General features: G+C 49.0%; 1 protein-coding gene across 1 annotated transcript in view; it reads left to right on the top strand.

Annotated features, from left to right (window-relative positions):
* The window catches only part of Adgrg3 (adhesion G protein-coupled receptor G3), a 29,322-nt gene extending 8,444 nt beyond the window's left edge, over positions 1 to 20,878 (top strand). Inside the window, 10 exon segments of the mRNA NM_001430216.1 lie at positions 8,613 to 8,748; positions 10,292 to 10,438; positions 11,237 to 11,371; positions 11,855 to 11,894; positions 12,023 to 12,114; positions 12,250 to 12,362; positions 15,023 to 15,303; positions 15,461 to 15,554; positions 15,861 to 16,135; positions 19,701 to 20,878. Coding sequence (NP_001417145.1) covers positions 8,613 to 8,748; positions 10,292 to 10,438; positions 11,237 to 11,371; positions 11,855 to 11,894; positions 12,023 to 12,114; positions 12,250 to 12,362; positions 15,023 to 15,303; positions 15,461 to 15,554; positions 15,861 to 16,135; positions 19,701 to 19,813 — 1,426 coding nt within the window. The 3' untranslated portion in view covers positions 19,814 to 20,878.
* The last annotated feature ends 796 nt before the right edge of the window (positions 20,879 to 21,674 follow it).

The following is a 21,674-nucleotide window of genomic DNA, read 5'->3' as shown; positions in this document are numbered from 1 at the left end:
ACACACGGGAAGCCAAACAGTATTCGGGAATGGCTTCCTCCCCCTTAGCGTGCTCTTGGGGTCCATTCCTGCTATGACCAGTAAGGTGTGTTTTGTGACCAGCAGTGACCTCCATTCATCAGCAGTTTAAACTCTCAGTAGGAATTGCTTAGGAGGAACAGATGTCCCCAGGAGAAGAGAGGCCACAGGCACTGAACTTCATGTTTATGGTTTTCTACAGGATGTCACCTCAAGGTCGTCCCTGTCCCAACTGCTGTTGACAGCAGGCCACAGTTCCCTTGTGTGACTTGGCTTCTCCATGCATTCTTAGGAAAACAGACAACTCTTTCTGATTCAGAAGCAGAAGCCCAAAGCCATGATTGTTAAAAAATAGATATGCTGAGAAATAATAACAGCTATTGTTATTATTATTATTATTATTTTATAATTATTTAAATGTACAAATGTTGGAGCTGGAGAGGACGGCTCAGCAGTCAAGAGGACTTGCTGCTCTTACACACCATTCTGGCTAAAGTCCCTGCACCCGGTGGCTCCCAGCCACTTGTAACTTCTGTTTCAGGGGATCCAACACCCCATTCTGGCCTCTTCCAGCTCCCGTCTCAAATGTCGTGCAATTTACATGTGACCACACACATTCTTCTACCCCTTCCCTCAAAAAGCTGAAAGATGTTTCTAGTCTCACAGAAGGCTTCTCATGCTTCCCCACCATGGTGGTAATCACGGTTGGTGGTTCATTTTTCTTAACATTTAATTTTAGCTTTTTTAAAAATTTATTTGATTTTTTTCTTTACTTTTTTCTTTTTTCGGAGCTGGACTGAACCCAGGGCCTTGTGCTTGCTAGGCAAGCCCTCTACCACTGAGCTAAATCCCCAACCCCAATTTATTTGATTTTTGTCTGTGTGTTTTTCTTACATGTGTATGTGCACCATAGACATGCAATACCCATGGAGGCCAGAAGAGGGCACCAGATCCACTAGAGCTGGAGCTAGGAATAGTTGTGAACCACCGTGTATGTGGGTCTTTTGCAAGACCAACAAATGCTTTCAATCACTGAGCCATCTCTCCAGCCCTTGATGGTGATTCTTGGCGGTCAACGTGATTATGCTGAGCAACTGGGAAATCATAGAACATTCCTCTGATTGTGCCTGAGGTCATTTCCACAGATAATAAGATTATGAGGGCTCTGCAGTGGTTCAGCACACTCATTGGGTCTAAACCCTGCATTAACGGCTGGGGACAGGAGAGTGGAGCTGGGACGGTGGCCTCCTTGGAGCATCCTTTGAAAAGGTACCTTTCGGCCCCATCTCTTTCCTGTTATGTTCTCTGCTCCCCAGCGGCAGTGAAGGGAGCAGCTTCTTCTGCACATTGCCGTGGCTTTCTGCCTCACCATGGCAGAGAAATAGTAAAGGCACTGAACTGGGGGCTGAGTGAGCCCTCTGAAGCCATGAGCCGAAACAAACAGTGTTTCTTTTAAACCGTGTCTCTCGGGCAAAGCACACGATAACAGCAGTGCCCTGTGGTCCCTATTCTATACCCCAGTGCTTTATTTTCTTGCTTTCAAGTAACACATCATTTTCCCCTCATTAACATGCCTGTGCCACAGTTCTCTCTCCCTTCCCCTCCCCCTCTCTCTCCTCCCTCCCTCCCCATCCCTCTCCCTCTCTTCCCCCACCCCCTCTCTCCCACACTCACTTTCTTAATAGTCCCCAGCCCAGGTTGGCCTCAGACTCACTATATAACGAAAGATAACCTTGTCCCTCTGATCATCTTGCCGATATCTCCTATATAGTGGGATTTCGGGCATGTGCCACTACAGCTCATTTATGAAGAGCCGGATTCTGGCGTACCACATCTCGTTTGACCTTTAATTTGGGTGCATTATTTTCTTTTTGGCTGGTAGGGGCTGGGAGTGTCAGGGCCTCATATAGCCCAGGCTTCAAATTGGCTACATAGCTAAGGATGGTCTGGAACCCCCGATCCCTCCACCTCCACCTCCCAAGTGCTCAGGTCATGAGCGTGCGCCACCACAGAGTTCGGTGTCCTGGTGTGTCCTGGTGTGTCCTGGTGTGTCCTGGTGTGTCCTGGTGTGTTCTGATGTGTCCTGGTGTGTCCTGGTGTATTGTGGTGTGTCCTGGTGTATACTGGTGTGTCCTGATGTGTCCTGGTGTATACTGGTGTGTCCTGGTGTATCCTGGTGTGTCCTGGTGTATCCTGGTGTGTCCTGGTGTGTCCTGGTGTATACTGGTGTGTCCTGGTGTGTCCTGGTGTGTCCTGGTGTATCCTGGTGTGTCCTGGTGTGTCCTGGTGTATCCTGGTGTGTCCTGGTGTGTCCTGGTGTATACTGGTGTCCTGGTGTGTCCTGGTGTGGATGCACCTGGCAACCCCGCATGCTCTGCTCACCAGGGCAGAGTTCAGTATCAGAATATCTGCATGGCGTGTGACGCTGTCGCTGCACTCACTCTCTTCTGCTTGTCCATACCCTGACGCTGTTCCTGCTTCACCACCGTCAGCTCTGGCTGGCCTCCTTTTGAGAATTGTCTCTGGTCATTTTGTATGAAGGGATCTCTTTTGCACTGACCTTCTTCCCTTAGCACACTGATCCTCATCCATATCTCATGGTATTCACTTTAGTGCGATCACCCCATGCAAATATATTGCATTACATTGTCCATTTACCAGTTGAGGGGCAGTTGAATTGGTGCCAGTTATTGATTAGTCTGATCATTGTTCCCGTGAACATTTTAACTCAAGTTGGAGTCCATGTGTTGCCGTTTGTTGCGGGGAATCTATGCCTGGGAATGGAATTGCCAGAATAGATACTGAATATGTGCTGAGCTCCATCAAAGACTGCCAAGCCGTTTCCCAAAGTGGTGGTGCCATTTGCTTCCTGTCAGCAGAACCTCGTATATTCCCAGCCACTCTAGTGTAGAGGGACGTCACCTGGGCTTCCTGCTGGCACTTTGTCATGAACCATGAACCTCAACATCTTTGTGGGTGCTCCCTGGCCATTTGGGGATTTTCTCTGGTAAAATGGTCTCTCTGTCTCTCTCTCTGTCTCTCTCTGTCTCTCTCTCTCTGTCTCTCTCTGTCTCTCTCTCTCTGTCTCTCTCTGTCTCTCTCTGTCTCTCTGTCTCTGTCTCTGTCTCTGTCTCTCTCTCCATCCCTCCTTCCCTCTTTCCCTCCCTCCTTCTTCTGGTTTCTTTGTCAGAATTTTCAGGAGGTCCCTTTCTGACGGAGGGTGGTTTCAACATACTTACATGGTCCATATAGGATGTCAGTCAGGTAGCTTATTTCTACCTGCCCTCTTGGGGAGTGGTCATCAGGAGCACCTTGGCAGGAGGCAGATGTCTGGGTTGAACCCATCCAAAGACTGGAGGAGTGGGCGTGTGGATGCTTCTGAATGGGAGAATCTACTCTCAGGATGATTGGCAGCTCCTGTGTGGGGGTGGGTCTACAATCCCGGCCTTAGGAGATTGAAGGAGGAGGGCTGTGAGCTTGAGGCCAGCCTGGGCCTGTCTCACAGAAGAGAATGGGGAGGCACCAAAGCAACAGACAATAATAGGAATTTACTATATCTGAGACCCCTACTGGGGAATCTTCCTTAGAACTGTGGATTGAGCCGTTTTGCAAAGATGAGAAAGATCACAAGGTAGGAACACAAATATTCAGTCGCTTTCTTTGTGGCTCACCACTTTATGTGGCAACAAAATCTTTTTTTTTTTTTTTTTTTTGGTTCTTTTTTTCCGGAGCTGGTGACCGAACCCAGGGCCTTGTGCTTCCTAGGCAAGCGCTCTACCACTGAGCCAAATCCCCAACCCCGGCAACAAAATCTTAATTCTTCTAAAACTTCCTATTTTATTTGGTACCAATAAAAGCCAATAGTTCTCTGACAGTCAAAGTGGATAATCTGTGTGGCTCAATGAATTCTGACAGCCTCATCCCTCTGTTTCTGGTCAGTGGTCTTCTTATGCTGTCTCGCATGTGTCTTGCATGGCTTACTTTTCTATTCTACAATTTATTTTCTGTTTTCTCTGTAGAGCCTTCTCTCCTTGATAACTATGGCTATTCAAAAACAGAGGCAAAGCCGGCCTGTAGCTTAGTGGTAGAGCAAGCACTTGCCTAACATGCCTAAGATCCTGTGTCACACGCATATACACACATACACACACATACACATACACACACACACATACACACACACATACACAGAGGGAGGGGGAGAAGAGAGACAGGAGTGAAGAGAGAGGAGAGAGAGAAGAGGGGGAGAAAGGGAGGGGGAGAGAAGAGAGACAGGAGGGAGGAGAGGGAAGGAGATAGAGAGAGGGAAGGAGGAAGAAATGGAGGGAGGGGGAGAGGAGAGAGAGAATTCCCTTTTGTCTCCAAGGCTACTACTCCTTTTCATGGACTCAGTTTGGATATCTCCCTGTAGCCCCTTGCCTCCTAGCACTGTCTCAGCCATCACCCGGTCAGAGATTTTTAGAAAAGTGAATAGCAGAGAGAGGGCGGGAGACGCTCAATCAGTAAAGTACATGGTGCACAAGCATGAGGACCTGTGATCTCCAGGACCATATAAAAAACAGGTGTGTGTGTATGTGTGTGTATGTGTGTATGAGTGTGTGTGTATGTGTGTGTGAGTGTGTGTGTATGTGTGTGTATGTATGTGTGTGTGTATGTGTGTGTATGTGTGTGTATGTATGTGTGTGTATGTGTGTGTATGTATATGTGTGTGTGTGTGTGTGTGTGTGTGTGTGTGTGTGTGTAGGGGGTGCTAGAGGAATGGCTCAGCAGGTAAAGGCTCTCAACATAAGTTCGACAACCTGACTTCAATTCCTAGAGCCCACATAGAAAGAAGAGTGACAGAACCAATCCCTGCAGTTGTCCTCTGACCCCAGAAGCAAACTATGGTATGCAATAGGCAAATAAATAAAGGTAACTTGAGGCAGCCATACGTGGCTGTGATCCCACTGCTAAGAAAGCAGCAATTAGGGCCCAAGGCTAGAGAGGGACCCAAGTACGAGGACCATTCTAAATTTCAGCACCACGGAGAGTGGCTCCACATGCCTTCCCTATAGAATGAAGTCCTACAGAGGAAGCCCATATTCTGTTTGTCTCTAATACCATCTTCTCCCTGGCAGTCAGTTCCCACGAGCCTTAGGTTTCTTCTTAAAAAACAAACACGAACAAACAAACAAAGAAACCATTTATTTAAGCCAGACATAGTGGCAAATGCCTTTAATCCCAGCACTTGGGAGGCAAAGGCCAGTGTACCTTTATGAATTTAAGGCTAGCCTGGTCTACATAGTGAGTCCCAGTCTAGCCAAGGCTACATAACAAGACCTTTCTTTTTTTTTTATTATTTATTATATATGAGCACACTACCGCTGTCTTCATGCACACCAGAAGAGGGCATCAGATCCCATTACAGATGGTTGTGAGCCACCATGTGGTTGCTGGGATTTGAACTCAGGACCTCTAGGAAGAGCAGTCAGTGCTCTTAACCACTGAGCCATCTCTCCAGCCCAAGAGCTTTCTTTTAAAAAAATAAAAAATTTCGTATATTATTGTGTTTATAATGTGCGTAGGCCCATGCCTGTCACGTCTACATAGTGAGTTCCAGCATAGCCAAGGCTACACAATGAGACCTATTGTTAAAAAAAATTAAAATTAAAAATGTGTTCATTATTGTGTTTATGATGTGGGCAGGGCTGTGCATGCCACTGCACACCTGTGGGGGTCAGAGGACAACTCTATCCAGTCGGTTCTCCCTTCCCACCTTTAGGTGGGTTCTGGGACCCAAACTCGGGTCACCAGGCTTGCTTGACACATGCCTTTGTCCGTGGAAGCACCTTGCTGGTCTGTGGCTCAGTTTCCTTTTTTCTCCCTGCCCCCCTTTCTCTCTCTCTCTCTCTCTCTCTCTCTCTCTCTCTCTCTCTCTCTCTCGGCTCAGTTTTCAAATGCTGAATTTCCACCATATAATATAATTAGCACTCAATAAGCGTGTTCAAAGAGATTTATTCAGATAAAATAGACAAAGCCAGAAGCACATGAGAAGATGCTCAACATCACTGGTCAATAAAGAGATGCAAAGCCACCAGAAGACACCTCTTTGCACCTATGAGATACAGTTAAAAACAATAACACAGGGCTGGAGAGATGGCTCAGCGGTTAAGAGCACCCGACTGCTCTTCCAGAGGTCATGAGTTCAACTCCCAGCAACCACATGGTGGCTCACAACCATCTGTAAAGAGATCCGATGCCCTCTTCTGGTGTATCTGAAGACAGCTACAGTGTACTCATAAATAAATCTTAAAAAAAAAAAAAAAAAAAAAAAAACAATAACACAAAGCCAGGCATGGTATGGCACACCTTTAGTCCCAGCACTCAGAGGGCAGAGGCAGGCAGCAGTCTGAGTTTGAGGCCACCCTGGATACAGAGTGAGTTCCAGGACAGCCAGGGCTGTTACACGGAGAAACCATGCCTCAAAAATCAACAACAAAAAAATGTAAAACAAAACCCTGTGTCGGCAAGACTATGGGGCTGGTGGAACTTTCATACACCGCAGCTACGGGTGTGAAATATTGCGGCCGCTGTGGAACGCCATTCGGTAGCTGACCAAGAAGCTATAGGGAGAATTACCATATGCCCTAACAGCGCTACTCATGGGTCTATGCCAAGGGAGTTTAGAATAAGTCTTCCATGAAAGCTCATTCATGGATTTGCACAGCATCCCTACTCACAGAAGCTGAAAGGCGGGCGTTCTTGTTTGCTTTCTGTGGCTGTGATAAACACCGTAGCCCAAAGCAACCTATGGGGAGAAAGGGTTTGTTTAGCTCCACATCTACACCGCAGTCCCTCTCTCTGAGGGAAATCAAGGCCAGAACTCAAGCAGGAATCCAGAAGCAGACATCTGGAAGGATGCTCCTTACTGCCTTGCTTCCCGTGACCCATTCAGCCTGCTTTTTCATTCAGCCCAGGATCCCCTGCCCAGCAGTGGGACCACCCATAGTGGATTGGGTCTGCCTCAATCATTAATCAGGAAAATGCCCCACAGACTTGCCCATAGGACAAGATAATGGAGTCAATCTCTCAGGGCCTCTTCCCAAGTGACTCTAATTTGTGCCAAGTTGACAAAAACTGTCCAGTCAAATGCCCATTTGTGGGCGGATGTGCAGAGCTGTGTGCCCATCAGAGGATGGATACGGAGAGCCATGTGTCCACCAGCGATGAAGATCTGTGTGTGCTCCTGGGTGGAGCAACGTATTCATATGCCCGCCCACTGGTGGGCAGATGAACAGGCCTGTAAGCCTAGCCGTAGATGGGTGCCTTTCATCCAGGAGGACTGAAACCACAATGAAGGATTCAGAAATGATGAGTGGAGACGATATGCTAAGTATACGAAGCCAGACTCCGAGGGCCCCATGGTGTGCGCTTCAATATACCGTAGATTCAAAACAGGCGGAGTTCGGACTGGATGTGGCTGGGTTGGTAGATGCTTTCCAGCAAGCACAAGTCCTGGCACTGAGAAACTGGTGTGGTTAGCACATGCCTGCAATCCCTGCCCTCCAGGGGAGGAGGAGGCTGGAGGATCAGGAGTTCGGGTTATCCTTAGCTGAAGAGTGAGTAGGAGTCCAGCCTAGGCTACGTGAGACCTTGTCCAAAGAATTAGATTAGTGGTTTTCAGGGGCTAGAGAAGGGGACAGAGTAGCTGCTCAGTGAGCATGGGGTTTCCTTCCATGGCGGTGGGGCTGTTCTAAAGTAAAAAGGTAGCAATGGTTTCAGAGCATCACGGATGTGCTCCATAATACTGAATACTACATGCTAAGACGGTTAATGTGTGGATCGTATCCGGCATGTTGCTGTTTTAAGCATGGGCTGGAGAGATGCCTCGGCATTCGTGAATACTGACTGATTTGTGAAGACCCAGGTTGGGTTCCCAGCACTCACTTGGTGACTCACAACCATCCCTAGTGCCATTGCCAGGCGATCTGACGTCCTTTTCTGAACTCCAGGCATGCGAATGGAGCATGTACTGTAACACAGGCCAAACACTCGCGCACACAAAATAAGCAGTTTAGAGACAGACATTAAGATATTGTCTTAGGGTTTCCATTGCCGTGAACAGACACCATGACCAAGCCAACTCTTACAGAGGTCAACAACATTTAATTGGGGCTGGCTTACAGGTTCAGAGGTTCAGTCCGTTATCATCAAAGTGGGAAACATGGCAACTTCCAGGCAGGCATGATCGAAGAGCTGAGAGTTCTACATCTTGATCCGAAGGCAACCAGAAGACCCTCTCTCAGACAGCTAGGAGGAGGGTCTCAAAACACACACTCACAGTGACACACTTCCTCCAACAAGGCCATACTGCTTAATAGTGCCACTCCCTGGGCCAAGCATATACAAATACATGCGTCTATGGGGGCTAAATCTATCCACAGATACCCAATCTTCATCCGGACTCCTTCAGGGTCAGTTCCCAAGTCACTCCTCTTCTTCACCTTAAGAGCCCAGGGTCTCTGGTATTCTGGATTAGCGATCACCCTAAGAGCCTGCTGAGTGGATGGCTCAGTCTGTAAACTCCTCCTCCCCCAATCCCTTGCCCCATGCAGATACTGGCTGAACTATGAGTCCCATCTGCTGGAGAATTCCATGGAGACCGTGGACATGCCTTTTGTTAAGGCCTTGATTCAGAACATCAGCACGGATGTCTCGGAAGACCTGCTTTACTCTCTGGTGCCCTCTCAGGTGAAGAGCTTCTTGTTGGCTGGCTCTGACCTCTCTGCTAGTGCCTATCAAAGCTTCCTAAGTCCTATTCAGCCGAGCTGTCAGTGAATTAACTGAATGAGTGGAGCCTGGTGGTGGATTAGCCAGGGTACCGGGAGATCCATGAACTGGCCCTCCGACCACTGCCCTTGATGTCCTCAGGAAGTCTCCCTCTCTTAGAGCCGTGGGGTGCTCACCTGAAGACTAATCCCTGGGTCATACAAACCTAAAGTGCCCATTAACCTCTCTGCCAGAGCACATATCTGAAGTCAGAGTAAGGGAAGGGCACGCTTGGCCTCTGAGAGACGGAATGGGAAGAGTCTACATTTACACTGGCCCAGATTCAAACCCCGTCTCTGCCCTTACCAGCCGTTGCCTTTATGGGCACATTTACTTTTCTGATCCTCAGTTTCCTCACCTGTAAATAGTGAGAGAGCGTTGCCCACTTTCAAGAGTATCGGAAGCCAAGCAGGACGATATCTTCCCAACACTCAGGAGGCAGAGGCAGGAGGATCGCTCCTGAGCTCCAGGCCAACACGGCTTCTTTCTCAAAACAAACCAAAGAGATTAAAACAAAATAAAACAAGCGATACACGTATTGGAAAGGAAATCTGAGTTAATACCAAGACATTCTTGGTCTGGCAAGGGCTCGGCAGTTCCCCACCATCCCTGCAGAGAGGAGGTTGAGGGCAGAGGTCTAGGGAATGGCTGAGTTGCTCATCAGCCTCTGTGGAGGCTGTGCCCTCTGGGTAGCATCTTCACTGGGCCATGACATCATTCATGTGACCTTTCGGACAAGATCTCGAAGGCAAAACTTGGGCTTCAGCCCCAACTCTTGGTCCCCTGTTCCCGTGAGCATGGGTCCTTCTGAAGCAGGGAGCCAGAGCTTGCTGAAGCTCTAGGGTACTCAGGTCAGAGACTAGACAAAGAACGCCTGGTGATTCCTATGGAGGCTTGTTCTAACATTCTAACTATGCTTGGTTTCTAAACCGCTTCGCCGTTGGGCAGGAGGGGCTTCCCAGTCAAGGTGAGCACGAGTCCCCCACACCAGCCTCCTCTCGCTTCTTCCTGGGATACCCCTTACTGCTCCCACACACACACACACACACACACCCCACACACCCCCACACACCCCCACACCACACTCCCCCACACCACACACCCCCACACACCACACACACACACCACACACACACCACACACAACGCACACGCACACACGCACACACACACACACACACTTAAAGGCAGAGCGTGTCTGTACCAATGTAGACATGCTCCACTGATCCCTGCGATGGAGAAACTGAGGCTCCACCGTTAATGCTTGTCCAAGGGCCCAGACCATGAGGAGCAGAACCTGGACTGAGTCAGGTGCTCCGTGTCCTGGCCCTGAGCTAAAAAGTCCTCAGATGCTGCCCCTCCACTTGGCATGCTGCACTTTCCCTCCCAACTGGAGTGGTTGTAGCATCTGACTTGGGGCTGGAATCCTGAGGGGAAGGTGGGAGCTGCTGGATCCATGCTTACAGATCCCGAGGCAGGTGATGCGGGGTAAGGACCAGCCTGCAGACAGAGTCCGACTTCCCAAGAGCCTGTTTGGAGCCTTGCCTGGCAACAGGTCTGCAGTCCGGTTGGCCATAACTATTCTAAACATTGGTCCAGGAAATGTCTTTAAGGTAAGAGGCCTGCTGGGAGCCCAGGAAGCGGCAGTATTTTTTTTTTTTCTTTTTTCTTTTTTTTCGGAGCTGGGGACCGAACCCAGGACCTTGCGCTCGCTAGGCAAGCGCTCTTCCACTGAGCTAAATCCCCAACCCCTGGAAGTGGCAGTGTTAAATGCTCAGGGTCCCTGAGATTGTCTCTGAGGCAGCCAGGTCATCCATGAACCATTTCTATAGTCTGTAGCCCGAAGACTATTATGATACTGTGACATCAGCACCTACCAACTGTGTGTGGTGTCCAAGTGTGCTCGTGTATGCTTGTGTGTCCTTGCACATGCATGAACACACATGCCCTTCTATATTCCTGAGTGCATTTACTCAGGTGTGATCAGATGTGATTGTGTTTACATGGCAAACCTGCTATCCCTTGCCAGTGCCTGCTAGGTGTGTGTTCCTGAGACATGCATCCACCCATGTAAGCTTGCATGTATGTCCCCTTGGATCTAAAAGCACTCGTCCCCCCAACCTCGAAGCATTCACTGGCATTTACCCCATTTCCTGGCTGATCTTAGCCACAAGCTCTTCCAGTTCAGAGGGTTGCTTTTCAGCAAGGTGTTTTAAGAGTCTAGAGCCCGGCCCTGCCTAGCACCACCCAAGCATATTATAGAAAGCAGAAATATGAAAGGTGCCTATAGTCCCCGGGTACCTGATCCCCTGGTGTCCCAGGTGAGGGCATGTCCTAGAGTTCAAGACCTCTATATAGGGCAGGAATGGTCAACCTACCCCATAGCTAGCCTCCTGCCAATCTCCTCCCAGGGCCCCAGGCTTCTTGAGGACAAAGGCAGCAGTGTGTTGAACAACCGCATGGTGGGCTTGAGTGTGGGCCAGATGCACGCCACCGGGCTGTCAGAACCTGTAGAGATCACCTTCTCCCACCAGCATCAATCACCTGTGAGTCTTTACCCTGGGGCCTGGCAGTTACTGTGGGGGCACACGATGCATGAGCTCGGAGAAGCCATGCATGGGACCTTGTGCCCTTTACCCTTCTATGTGTGCCCAGAAGAAGTCATCAGGAGCGTGCCCAGTTATGCCCAAAGACGTCTGTCTGCCCTGCACACGTGAACACACGTGCCCCTACACCCTCCTACCCCCATGTTCATAAATGTGTGAGGGCCTGGAGGACCCATCTGTGTATAAGCTTTCTACCCCCACCAGGCAATGATCTTGAAGGCACGCATGATCAGACCTTCTAGTGCCATATATGTTGTGTGTCCCACATGCACAATGGTCCAGGGAGCGTCAGCTGATATAGTCAGTTTTCTCATGTAGGCTACAGAGGGCTTCCTCTTAAGGCACACACAGACCCCTGGTAATACCCTCTTTTTCCCCGTGTCCTGCCTCCCTCCTCTTCTGACTCACACTCTCTGGTTTCAGAATGTGATCCTCACCTGTGTGTTCTGGGATATGGCTAAAGGTAGGTTTGGAAGACCACTTCCGGAATGAGAAAAGAGGAAGCTATGGGCTTCCACAGGGCAGAGGCTGAGGATAGAGGCAGGCCCGCCCTCCCCTCCTGCTCCGCTCTTACTTTGCTGTGGCCCACAGGAGACTGGGATTCCCACGGCTGCTCCACGGAGCCGGGGGATGGGAGAACTGTCTGCCGCTGCGACCACTTGACCTTCTTCGCCTTGCTGCTGGTAATACCCCATGCCATCCCGACTGCAGTGGTCCAGCCTCTGTCCCTGGAAGAGGCTTCCTAGCTGGCTGGGGTTTGGGAGATGTGTAGGTCTGGCCTCTCAGTGATGTGATCAGAACTTGGGGGTCATCTACAGAGGCCGACCCTGGACCAGGCCACGGCACGGACTCTCACTCGCATCTCCCAGGCAGGCAGTGCAGTCTCCATGATCTTCCTGGCCTTCACCATGGTTCTCTACGTTGCCTTCAGGTAAATGAAGACAGACACCCCTTTTTCCTCCTGTCCTCAGGGAAATACAGGATAGGGATAAGGTGTCTTTGTTCTGTGGTCTCTCGTTGTCTCCTCTGGTCTTTGGTTAGCTCACTGAGTAGGTGGGACATCGGATTGAAGTTGAAAGTGGCAGAAACTCAACTCAGATTGGCCAGCGCAATTCGAGAGGGATTGATTTGTGGAACTAGAAAACTCACAGCATGTGGCCTCCAGGCAGGGAAAGAACTAAGGGATCCCACTGAAGCCCTGGGGATTGGTTTCTCCTTTCACAGCTTGCTCTCTCTCTTGTCAGGATGCCAATTTCACCCTGATGCCTTGAGAACTTTGGGCTCGGGTCCCAGCTCCTTAGATACTCAAGCGAAAACGAAGCTCCAGAATTGAAGTCTTTAAGAACAAACGTTTCAAATTAATTGTAGGCTAACTGGAAACTGCAAAAATAGCACAGTCTGTGGTTCCTTCCCGGAACTTCCCCAAGTGACATGTCGTATGTAGCTGTACAGTATCATCTAAGCCAGGAAGTTGGCAGTGGCAGAGCATAGCTAAGTAGTCTCAAGATCCCTTCAGCTCCATTGCTTTACACATCGTGTGTGTGTGTGTGTGTGTGTGTGTGTGGTGTGCATGCACATGTATGTGTATGCATGTTTATGTAGTATGTATGCACACCTGCACATGTGTGTGCATGCATGTACATGTGTATGTATGTGTATGTGTGTGTGTATTCAAGACCCCTTTAGCTCCACTGCTTTACATATCGTGTGTGTGCATGTGTGTGTGCATGCGCATGTGTGTGCATGCACATGTATGTGTAGGCATGTTTATGTAGTATGTATGTGTACCTGCACATGTATATGTGTGTGCATGCATGTATATGTGTATGCATGTGTATGTGTGTTTTCAAGAGCCCTTTAGCTCCACTGCTTTAGATTGTGATTGTGTGTGTGTGTGTGTGAAAGAGAGAGAAAGAGAGAAAGAGAGAGAGAATGCTGTGTGTGTATGGTATGTGCATGCACATGTATGTGTGTGCATTTTTTTTTTTTTTGGAGCTGAGGTCCGAACCCAGGGCCTTGCGATTGTTAGGCAAGCACTCTACCACTGAGCTAAATCCCCAACCCTGTGTATGTATGTTTATGTAGTATGTACATGCACCTGCACATGTATATGTGTGTGCATGTGTATGTAGTGTGTGTGTATGCACATGTTCACACACAGGCATACACATGTATATGTGTGTGTATGTGTGTGTATGTGCATGTGTGTATTCAAGACCCCTTCAGCTTCATTGTTTTAGATACCATGTGTGTGTGTGTGGTGTGTGCATGCACATGTATGTGTATGCATGTTTATGTAGTATGTATGTGCACCTGCACATGTATATACGTGTGCGTGTATGTATAATGTGTGTACACATGTGTATGCACAGGCATACACATGTATATTTGTGTATGCATTTACATGTGTGCATGTGTATATAGTGTGTGTGTACACATATGCATGCACAGGCATACATATGTATATGTGTGTGTGCATGCATGTACATGTGTATGTGGGTGTATATGTGTGTGCGCATTTCAGTGAATGTATGTGTTCATATCCACATAGGAGTCTTGTCTAAATGAAACTACATGACCCAGTCTTCAGAGTAGTCCTAGTTGCAACGGATGGCTGAGTATTAGCCAAGTGTGTGATCCCTGTGGGCACAGGACTCTAGGGGTCACACTCCAGGGATGCTGAGTGTTCTACGGGTGTGCATGTTTATCTCATGAATACTCAGTTGTTTTAGGGTTTGACTTTGATCACAGACCAACAACTGATTGGGCCACGATGGTTGCAGGGTGGAAAGCACAGGCTGGCCAAGCCATTTGGCTACTCTTGGATTAGTAACAAGGGACTAGCTACCATCTCCACAGTTACTTGTGATTAAGTGTGGGGAAGGATGCCCCTTCAGGGATACATGAACTTCTCTAACAAGGAGCAGGCACAGGACAGACATAGGAACAGACAGCACTGTCACTTGGCTGTCCTGAGCCAGGGTCTGGCCAAGAAACCCTCAGACTTCCTAACTTGAAGGAGTCTGTGGGATCAGCCTCTGCTCAGCCTTGCCTATCCCTATCCCCTAGAGCCTACGCTTGCCGGAATCCATCTAGAACATTCTTTGGGCTTTCCATTTTCCAGGCCATGGATTCCCTACTGTCCTTCTCCTGTGCCTTTGTGCCTCAGTCACTAAGAGAAGCCCTGGGCTTCAGCCCCTGTGAGCTCACTCATGTCACGCCTCCCCTCTCCCACCCGACCGAGTACTGGTATAGAACAGTCCCCAGCCCCAGTCCCATCCTCCGTGTCAATTCCTCAGCATCACAAGTTACACAATTTAGCTAAGGAATCTGTCAAACGGCGAGGTTGGCAGGACCAGCAAGCATCCACAGAGCCCAGAGAGCCATGAAGGGGCTTGTGGATTAGAACCTGAGAGCTTGCACACTGACTCCTAGCAGAGGAGGAAACTAAATGGTCAGGCATGAGGAGATGGGCACGAGGATAATGGCAGCTGTCGGTGGCACAGAACTGAAGCAGGGAGATAGACCAGCCTGGACACCCCGTGCAGGCTGCGGCTCCTTGGGGCTTGTTCACTTGCTCTTCTCTCCCAGGTTCTCTCTGCAGAGGTTCAAGTCTGAAGATGCCCCTAAGATCCACATGGCTCTGAGCACCAGCCTATTTCTCCTGAATCTTACCTTCTTGATCAACGTGGGGAGCAGCTCTCAAGGCCCCCCAGCTTCCTGCTGGGTCCGAGCTGCCATTTTCCACTACTTCCTGCTCTGTGTCTTCACCTGGATGGGCCTGGAGGCCTTCCACCTCTACCTGCTGGTCATCAAGGTCTTCAATACCTACTTTGGACACTATTTCCTGAAGCTGAGCCTGCTAGGCTGGGGTAGGCACAGGCTGGAGGGGTAGAGGAGGCTGCAGGGTTGATGGGGAAGAGCCTAGGGAAGCCCAAAGCTCGAGTGATGGATAGCTGGAGGGACGGAGGCAATCTCCATCGAGGGGACGCTGGCAATGCCAACTCTCCCCTTCCCCCTTGTCCACAGGCCTGCCTGTTCTTATAGTTATTGGTGTTGGAAGTAGCAACAGTTACGGGGTTTACACCATCCGCGACCAGGAGAATCGCACCTCACTGGAGCTGTGAGTGGGGCTGAGGGGTGCAGAGGGTATGGAGGCCTTTGGTTTCCCTGGAGGGAAGAAGAGGAAGAGGTCTTAGGGAGGGGGCCCTCCATGTCAAGGTTGGGAGGATAGTCAGATCTAGCTGGCTTGTAGTACAGGGGGTAAATAGAAGTCTGGAGTCAGAAAGGGAAATAAAGGAGGAGGCTCAGGAAAGCCAATGGCAATGGGGGACATCTCCTAGGTCACGAAAGATCATCCGGGGAAGTATCCTGGGGCAAAATGGTCAGGGATTTCCTCCCAGCCCCAGCGGCTATCCACCTCCTCCAGGTGCTGGTTCCAGAAAGAGCCTGCCCTTTATGCTACTGTCCATGGCTACTTCCTTGTCACCTTCCTCTTCGGTGCTGTGGTGCTGGCAATGGTGGCCTGGAAGATCTTCACTCTGCCCAGTGTCACAGCGGGCAAAGGACAGGGGCAAACCTGGAAGTCGGTCCTCACTGTGTTGGGCCTCTCAAGCCTGGTGGGCATGACCTGGGGACTGGCTGTTCTCACACCCCTCGGCTTGTCTACCGTCTACATCTTCACCCTCCTAAACTCTCTGCAAGGTAAGTCTCCAGGGAGGCCACAGGGTGTCTCACGGGCACCAAGGGGCACTGGTAATTGAGGAAGGTGTTCTATAGATCACAGGCTTCCACAGAAACTAGCTCAAGTCAAAGGTGCTAATTTTAGATATCCAAGACTCTTGTGGGATCCAGGGAAGCAAGGGTAGTTGGTGTCTTGGGGCTGGGATCAGAAAAAGCCACATAAATCAAAGCAGATGTCCCCACCTATTGTTTTGGAGTTGAGTATTGTCTCCCGTCTAGCCTCTGTGACAACTTGTTCTCTCTGCTTTCCAAAATGGCTGCTGACTCTGTGCTCAGAGTCAGATGACTAGTTCTCTCTAGGAAGTCAGGGTCATGAGATTTGTTGTGACATGACGTAGAATCCTTATGAAGCTTTCAAAGTATTAGTTTTTGGTTTGGTTTGGTATGGTTTGGTTTGCTGCAACAAAATTGTCCACTGTCTTGTGGTTTCATGGCTGTGAAGAGACAACATGGCTGAGGAAGCTCTTATAGAGGCCAATATTTACTTGGGGCTGGCTTACAGTGTGAGAGGTTCAGTCCATTATCATTATGGCGGGAAGCATGGCAGCATCCAGGCAGACACGGTGCTAGAAGAGCTGAGAGTTCTACATCTTGATCTGAAGGCAGCCAAGAGGAGAGACTGTTCAACACTGGGTAGAACTTGCATACTAGGAGACCTCAAAGCTCACCCCCACAGTGATCCACTTTCTCCAACAAGGCCACACCTACCCAACAAGGCCACACCTACCCAACAAGGCCACACCCACTCCAACAAGGCCACACCTCTTAATAGTGTCCTCTCCTTGGGCCAAACATTCAAACACATGAGTCTATACAGGCCAAACCTATTCAACACCACCACACACAACTAAAGCAACTTAATAAAGGTCTTGACTCTCATTCAAGAGTGCAGAGGATGCAATAATGGCAAAGGCAGGACACAGCTAGTTACACCATCCCTGCTTCAGGAAAGAGACGGACAGACAGGTGCTGGTGGGACGCTCTCTCTTTTTACTTTTTAAAATTATGGTTTTTTTTTTATGTATCTATTTATCTATTTGTTTACGAGTGCATGTGCATGTGGAGGTCAGAGGACGGCCTGGGAAAGTCACTTCTTTCCTTCCACCATGAGGGTCCCAGGTTGTAACTCATGTTGTCGGGTTTTCTGGCAAGTGCCTTTAGGCACTGAACCCTGTCACCAAGCCTCTTTCACATTTCTTCCAGGTCCTTGGAATGGTGCCCCCAACTTTTAGGGTGGCCCTTTCCACCTGGATTAGCTGATCCAGAAGCTCCCTTACAGTTACTTACTCTGGGGATCAGAGGTGTGTCTCATAGGTGATTCTAAGTCCTATCAAAGTGACAACCACTGTTCACCATTTCCCAGGCAGGCGGTACTTATGTTCCTCATTCATCTAAGTCAGAGCAGTCCTTGTCCCTTGAACAGGCCATGTTTCATGGTGAATGGGACCCATGTGTGAGACTCAAGAGGTCTTCAATACACAGGGCATAGTACTAGAGTCCTAAGGGCAGTTCAGAGGCCAGCTCCAGAGGTTCCCCAGTAGAACACACACTTGCCCCAGTCAAACAACTGGTAAAAGCAGCAGTGAAGGGGTTGGGGATTTAGCTCAGTGGTAGAGCGCTTGCCTAGGAAGCGCAAGGCCCTGGGTTCGGTCCCCAGCTCCGAAAAAAAGAACCAAAAAAAAAAAAAAAAAAAAAAAGCAGCAGTGAAATAGAAAGGTGGGGGGGGGGGATTATTGAGAATAGCTATTCTGAACGAACAGGAGAAACAGCATCCTCTGCCCTGACTTCAAAAGTCTCGGGGTTATACAGGGAGGGCACAAAAGCCAGGGAGAGCAGCCTACACAGCCAGCATGCACAGCCAGCATGCACAGCCAGCACCTTGTTAGTCATTACCTTAAAACAACCACACAGGGGTCTGTCTGCAGTAAGAAAGTGGCTCCCGCCTTGGGGTAGCTTCAATTTTGTCAAAGGATACTTGTTTCTTAGACCTGCTATTCCTAGAATTCAAGGTGGCTACAGGAGAGGAAGACTCAGAGAAAAGAACAGGTCAGAGAGGGGAGGGAGCGGTTAGGTCTTCACATGTAGTACATGACTGGAGACCATCAGCACCACTCCTGTGCTCTGGAACAGGATCCTGCAAAAGCTACTGGTTAATAATCTACTTTCTATGTTAATTAAACAAACAAACAAGCAAGCAAAAGTCTGGGGTGATGGCTCCACGGTTAAGAGCCCTTTCTGTGGGCTGGAGAGATGGCTCAGCGGTTAAGAGCACCCGACTGCTCTTCCAGGGGTCATGAGTTCAATTCCCAGCAACCACATGGTGGCTCACAACCATCTGTAAAGAGATCTGATGCCCTCTTCTGGTGTATCTGAAGACAGCTATAGTGTACTTACATATAATAAATGAATAAATCTTTAAAAAAAAAAAAAAAGAGCCCTTTCTGTTCTCACAGAGGTCCTAGGTTTAGTTCCCAGTACCCACACAGGAGGTTCTCAACTATCTGTAATTCCAGATCCAGTGGCTCCAGGTACCTTTTGCAGCTTCTGACTTCTGCAGCTACCAGGTGCACATACATATGTGCAGGCAAAACATTCATATGTAAAAAAAAATCTTAAAAGACAACACGGGGTTGGGGATTTAGCTCAGTGGTAGAGCGCTTGTCTAGCAAGCGCAAGGCCCTGGGTTCGGTCCCCAGCTCCAAAAAAAAAAAGACAACACACACGCACACTCACACACACTCAAACACACACACATACACTCACACACACACTAACTGCTTTAAGGTCATCTAAGATGGTTCCCAGAAAAACAATCGCAAGTGCACATTTGGAAAGCCCCAGAGGTTTAGAATTGGGAAGAGAGGCACCTGAACTTAGAGGTGTGTCATTCTTCTTGCACGGCCTACATTACTGTTTAAGCCTGCGCCTGGCACTCTGATGAGCCGACATCATTCAGTTTTCTTGTCACCCTCCCATGCACAGCAGAGCCTGTGGTACCCTTTAAGTTCTCGGCCTTGGTATTGTTGTACAGTGTTTTCATTATAAATTCCCTTTGAGCACAAAGCTTGCATTTCTCAGTCAATTTGGTATTCTGGTTTTTCTACACTCTACTGAACCTCCCTTTTCATCTTGCTAACATGCATCCTCTAGTAATCCTTTTTTTTTTTTTTTTTCCGGAGCTGAGGACCGAACCCAGGGCCTTGTGCTTGCTAGGCAAGCGCTCTACCACTGAGCTAAATCCCCAACCCCTCTAGTAATCCTTTATAAAGGGATGGGGTGGGGAGACCAATGGTTTTATACATGTGAGAATAATTTTGTTTTTGGCGATAGATACATGTGCAATTTATTTCAAGGCTGGTGTTTTCTGTCTCTAAAGTTTTTATTCCGCTCTGTTTCAGGAATAGGTTTTTTTTTTTTTTTTTTTTTTTTTTGGCCTAACCTTTTCATTAGGTGCTTGGACATTTATAGTGGAGTCCCTTCTGTGTCCCTGCCTGTTCTGGGCTCACTGAAACCCTCTTTACCACAGGACTCTTCATCTTCTGCTGGTTCATCATCCTCTACTTCCCGACTCAGAGCACCACAACCTCCTCCTCTGGCACTGCCCGCCTGGACCAGGCCCACTCCATGTCCCAGGAGTAGCCTATCAGTGGCTGCCATTTGCTCTCACCTCTGGCTGGTTTGTGGGACCATGAACAGTTACCTACTTCCTTCTAGACTCCATTGCCTTCTCTGTACAGGAGGGAGAGGGTGGGGACCAAGCAGGGCCATGTGGCTTCAAAGTTCCCGTTCAGGAGGCTGGAGAAATGACTTAAGAGGACACTGGTTCAGTTCCCAGCACCCACGTGGCATCTCTCAGCTGTCTGTGACTCTAGCTCAAGAGATCTGACGTTCTCCTCTGGCCTCCAAAGGGCACCAGGCATGAAGGTGTGGCATATATACACGGTAGGCAAAACACTCATACATATACAATAGAAATTTAAAGAATATTTTTAAAGCTCCCATTCAGATGTGTTCATGGGTCCAAAAAGCCACACATGCAGATCTGCAGGACTCTAAAGTCCCTGATCCGCAGCTGACAGGGTTATCTTTACCCCTGCTGCTAAGGAGACAGATCTCTATGGCTAAGCAGCTGTTTTCAGTCATGGGCCACCTCTAATTTCACCAGGAGCCTGAGTCACAGAGGGTAGACTTGGTAAAACCCCTTAAAGGGACCCCAGGCCATTGTTCTGTATGTGCTAGGGGAGCAGAGGATAGGTATGTTTGGGGCTATGATGAGCTTACATCTACCCTTGTCTTTGCCGCCTGGTTGGGGCCTATCCTCATTGCTTGGTGCGCCCGAGGGTTGAGGTCCTTCTAGGTGCCCAGGACACTTGCAGAAAATGCCACGGAGAGAGTGAACTTCCAGCAACATTCCCCCACCCCTTGCTCCACTTGGCTTCCAGGGCTGAGGTGCAATTCTGATCTGCTGTCATTGTGGGGGCAGAAGGAGAGGGTTCAGAACTGGACCCATGTCGGCTCCATCTTATATATGGCCGACGGGGGAAAGGGGAGAAAAGGCAGCTCTTCCCACACTGGCTGTACTCTTAGAAGAAACAGGTTGCTGGACAGCCTTACCAACCATTTCAACCCAGCCTGAACATCAAGCCAATTATCATCACACATTAAATGTTAATTAAAATAAACAAATAATTGTTGCCCAAGCAAGTGGATGTATCTGTTTGTAATAACCTGATAAGACTCCCAAAGAAGGGGATGCCTCAGGCAGGGTTTAGGTTAATCCCCTTGCTCTGGGTGGCTCAACCTACACACGGAAGGTGGTTTTCTTATGGAGTCTCAGCTGCCTTGCAGGAGGCCCTGGCAGCCCTGATCCCTGCAGCCTGAGGCATTTCCTTTTCCCTGTCTTTGTGGAAGAAAGGAATTTCACTAGAGCCTGTATGGAGCCTTTTGTTAGAGGAGGGAGGGAAGGGGAAGGGAAAGAAGGGTGGGGGAGAGGATCTGAAGGGGAAAGGGAAGGAGGAAGTGGGTAGAGAGGGAGAGGGAGGGAGGGAGGGAGAAAGAGAGATGGAAAGATCTAAACGTAGATTTAAGCTCGGAGGCTTGAAGACCTGATGTGGTAGAACACACCTGATGGCCTGGCTGCTCAAGAGAGGCTCCCACCCGATTCAGTGACCTAGCAGTCCCCACGGATGCTTGTGTGATCTGGGTGGCTCAGGGTTACAACTTAATCGGTCGGTAAGGAAGTCTCTTTTCTTCCTCCTTTTGGATAAAAGAGATCATATGTTTTCTCCAGAGGTGCCACGTAGGTCCATTATCTGATCAGATAAGACGGTGGGTCATGGGGCCCGCTCAAGAGGGTTCAGTTGTGTCTTTTACTATAAGTGGGGTTCCTAGAACACTATAGAGTTCCAGTTGGGAAAGGAAAACCACTGTATATGGTCAGACCCGGAGTACAGTTCTTTGCTGTGTTAGTGTTCTTGTTTGAAATGCCTCTAAAAAGAGT

Source organism: Rattus norvegicus, chromosome 19, assembly GCF_021556685.1.
Source record: "Rattus norvegicus strain SHRSP/BbbUtx chromosome 19, alternate assembly SHRSP_T2T, whole genome shotgun sequence".
Classification (NCBI taxonomy): domain Eukaryota; kingdom Metazoa; phylum Chordata; class Mammalia; order Rodentia; family Muridae; genus Rattus; species Rattus norvegicus.
Note: the sequence above shows the minus strand (reverse complement) of the source record. Positions and strands in the feature narration are given on the sequence as shown.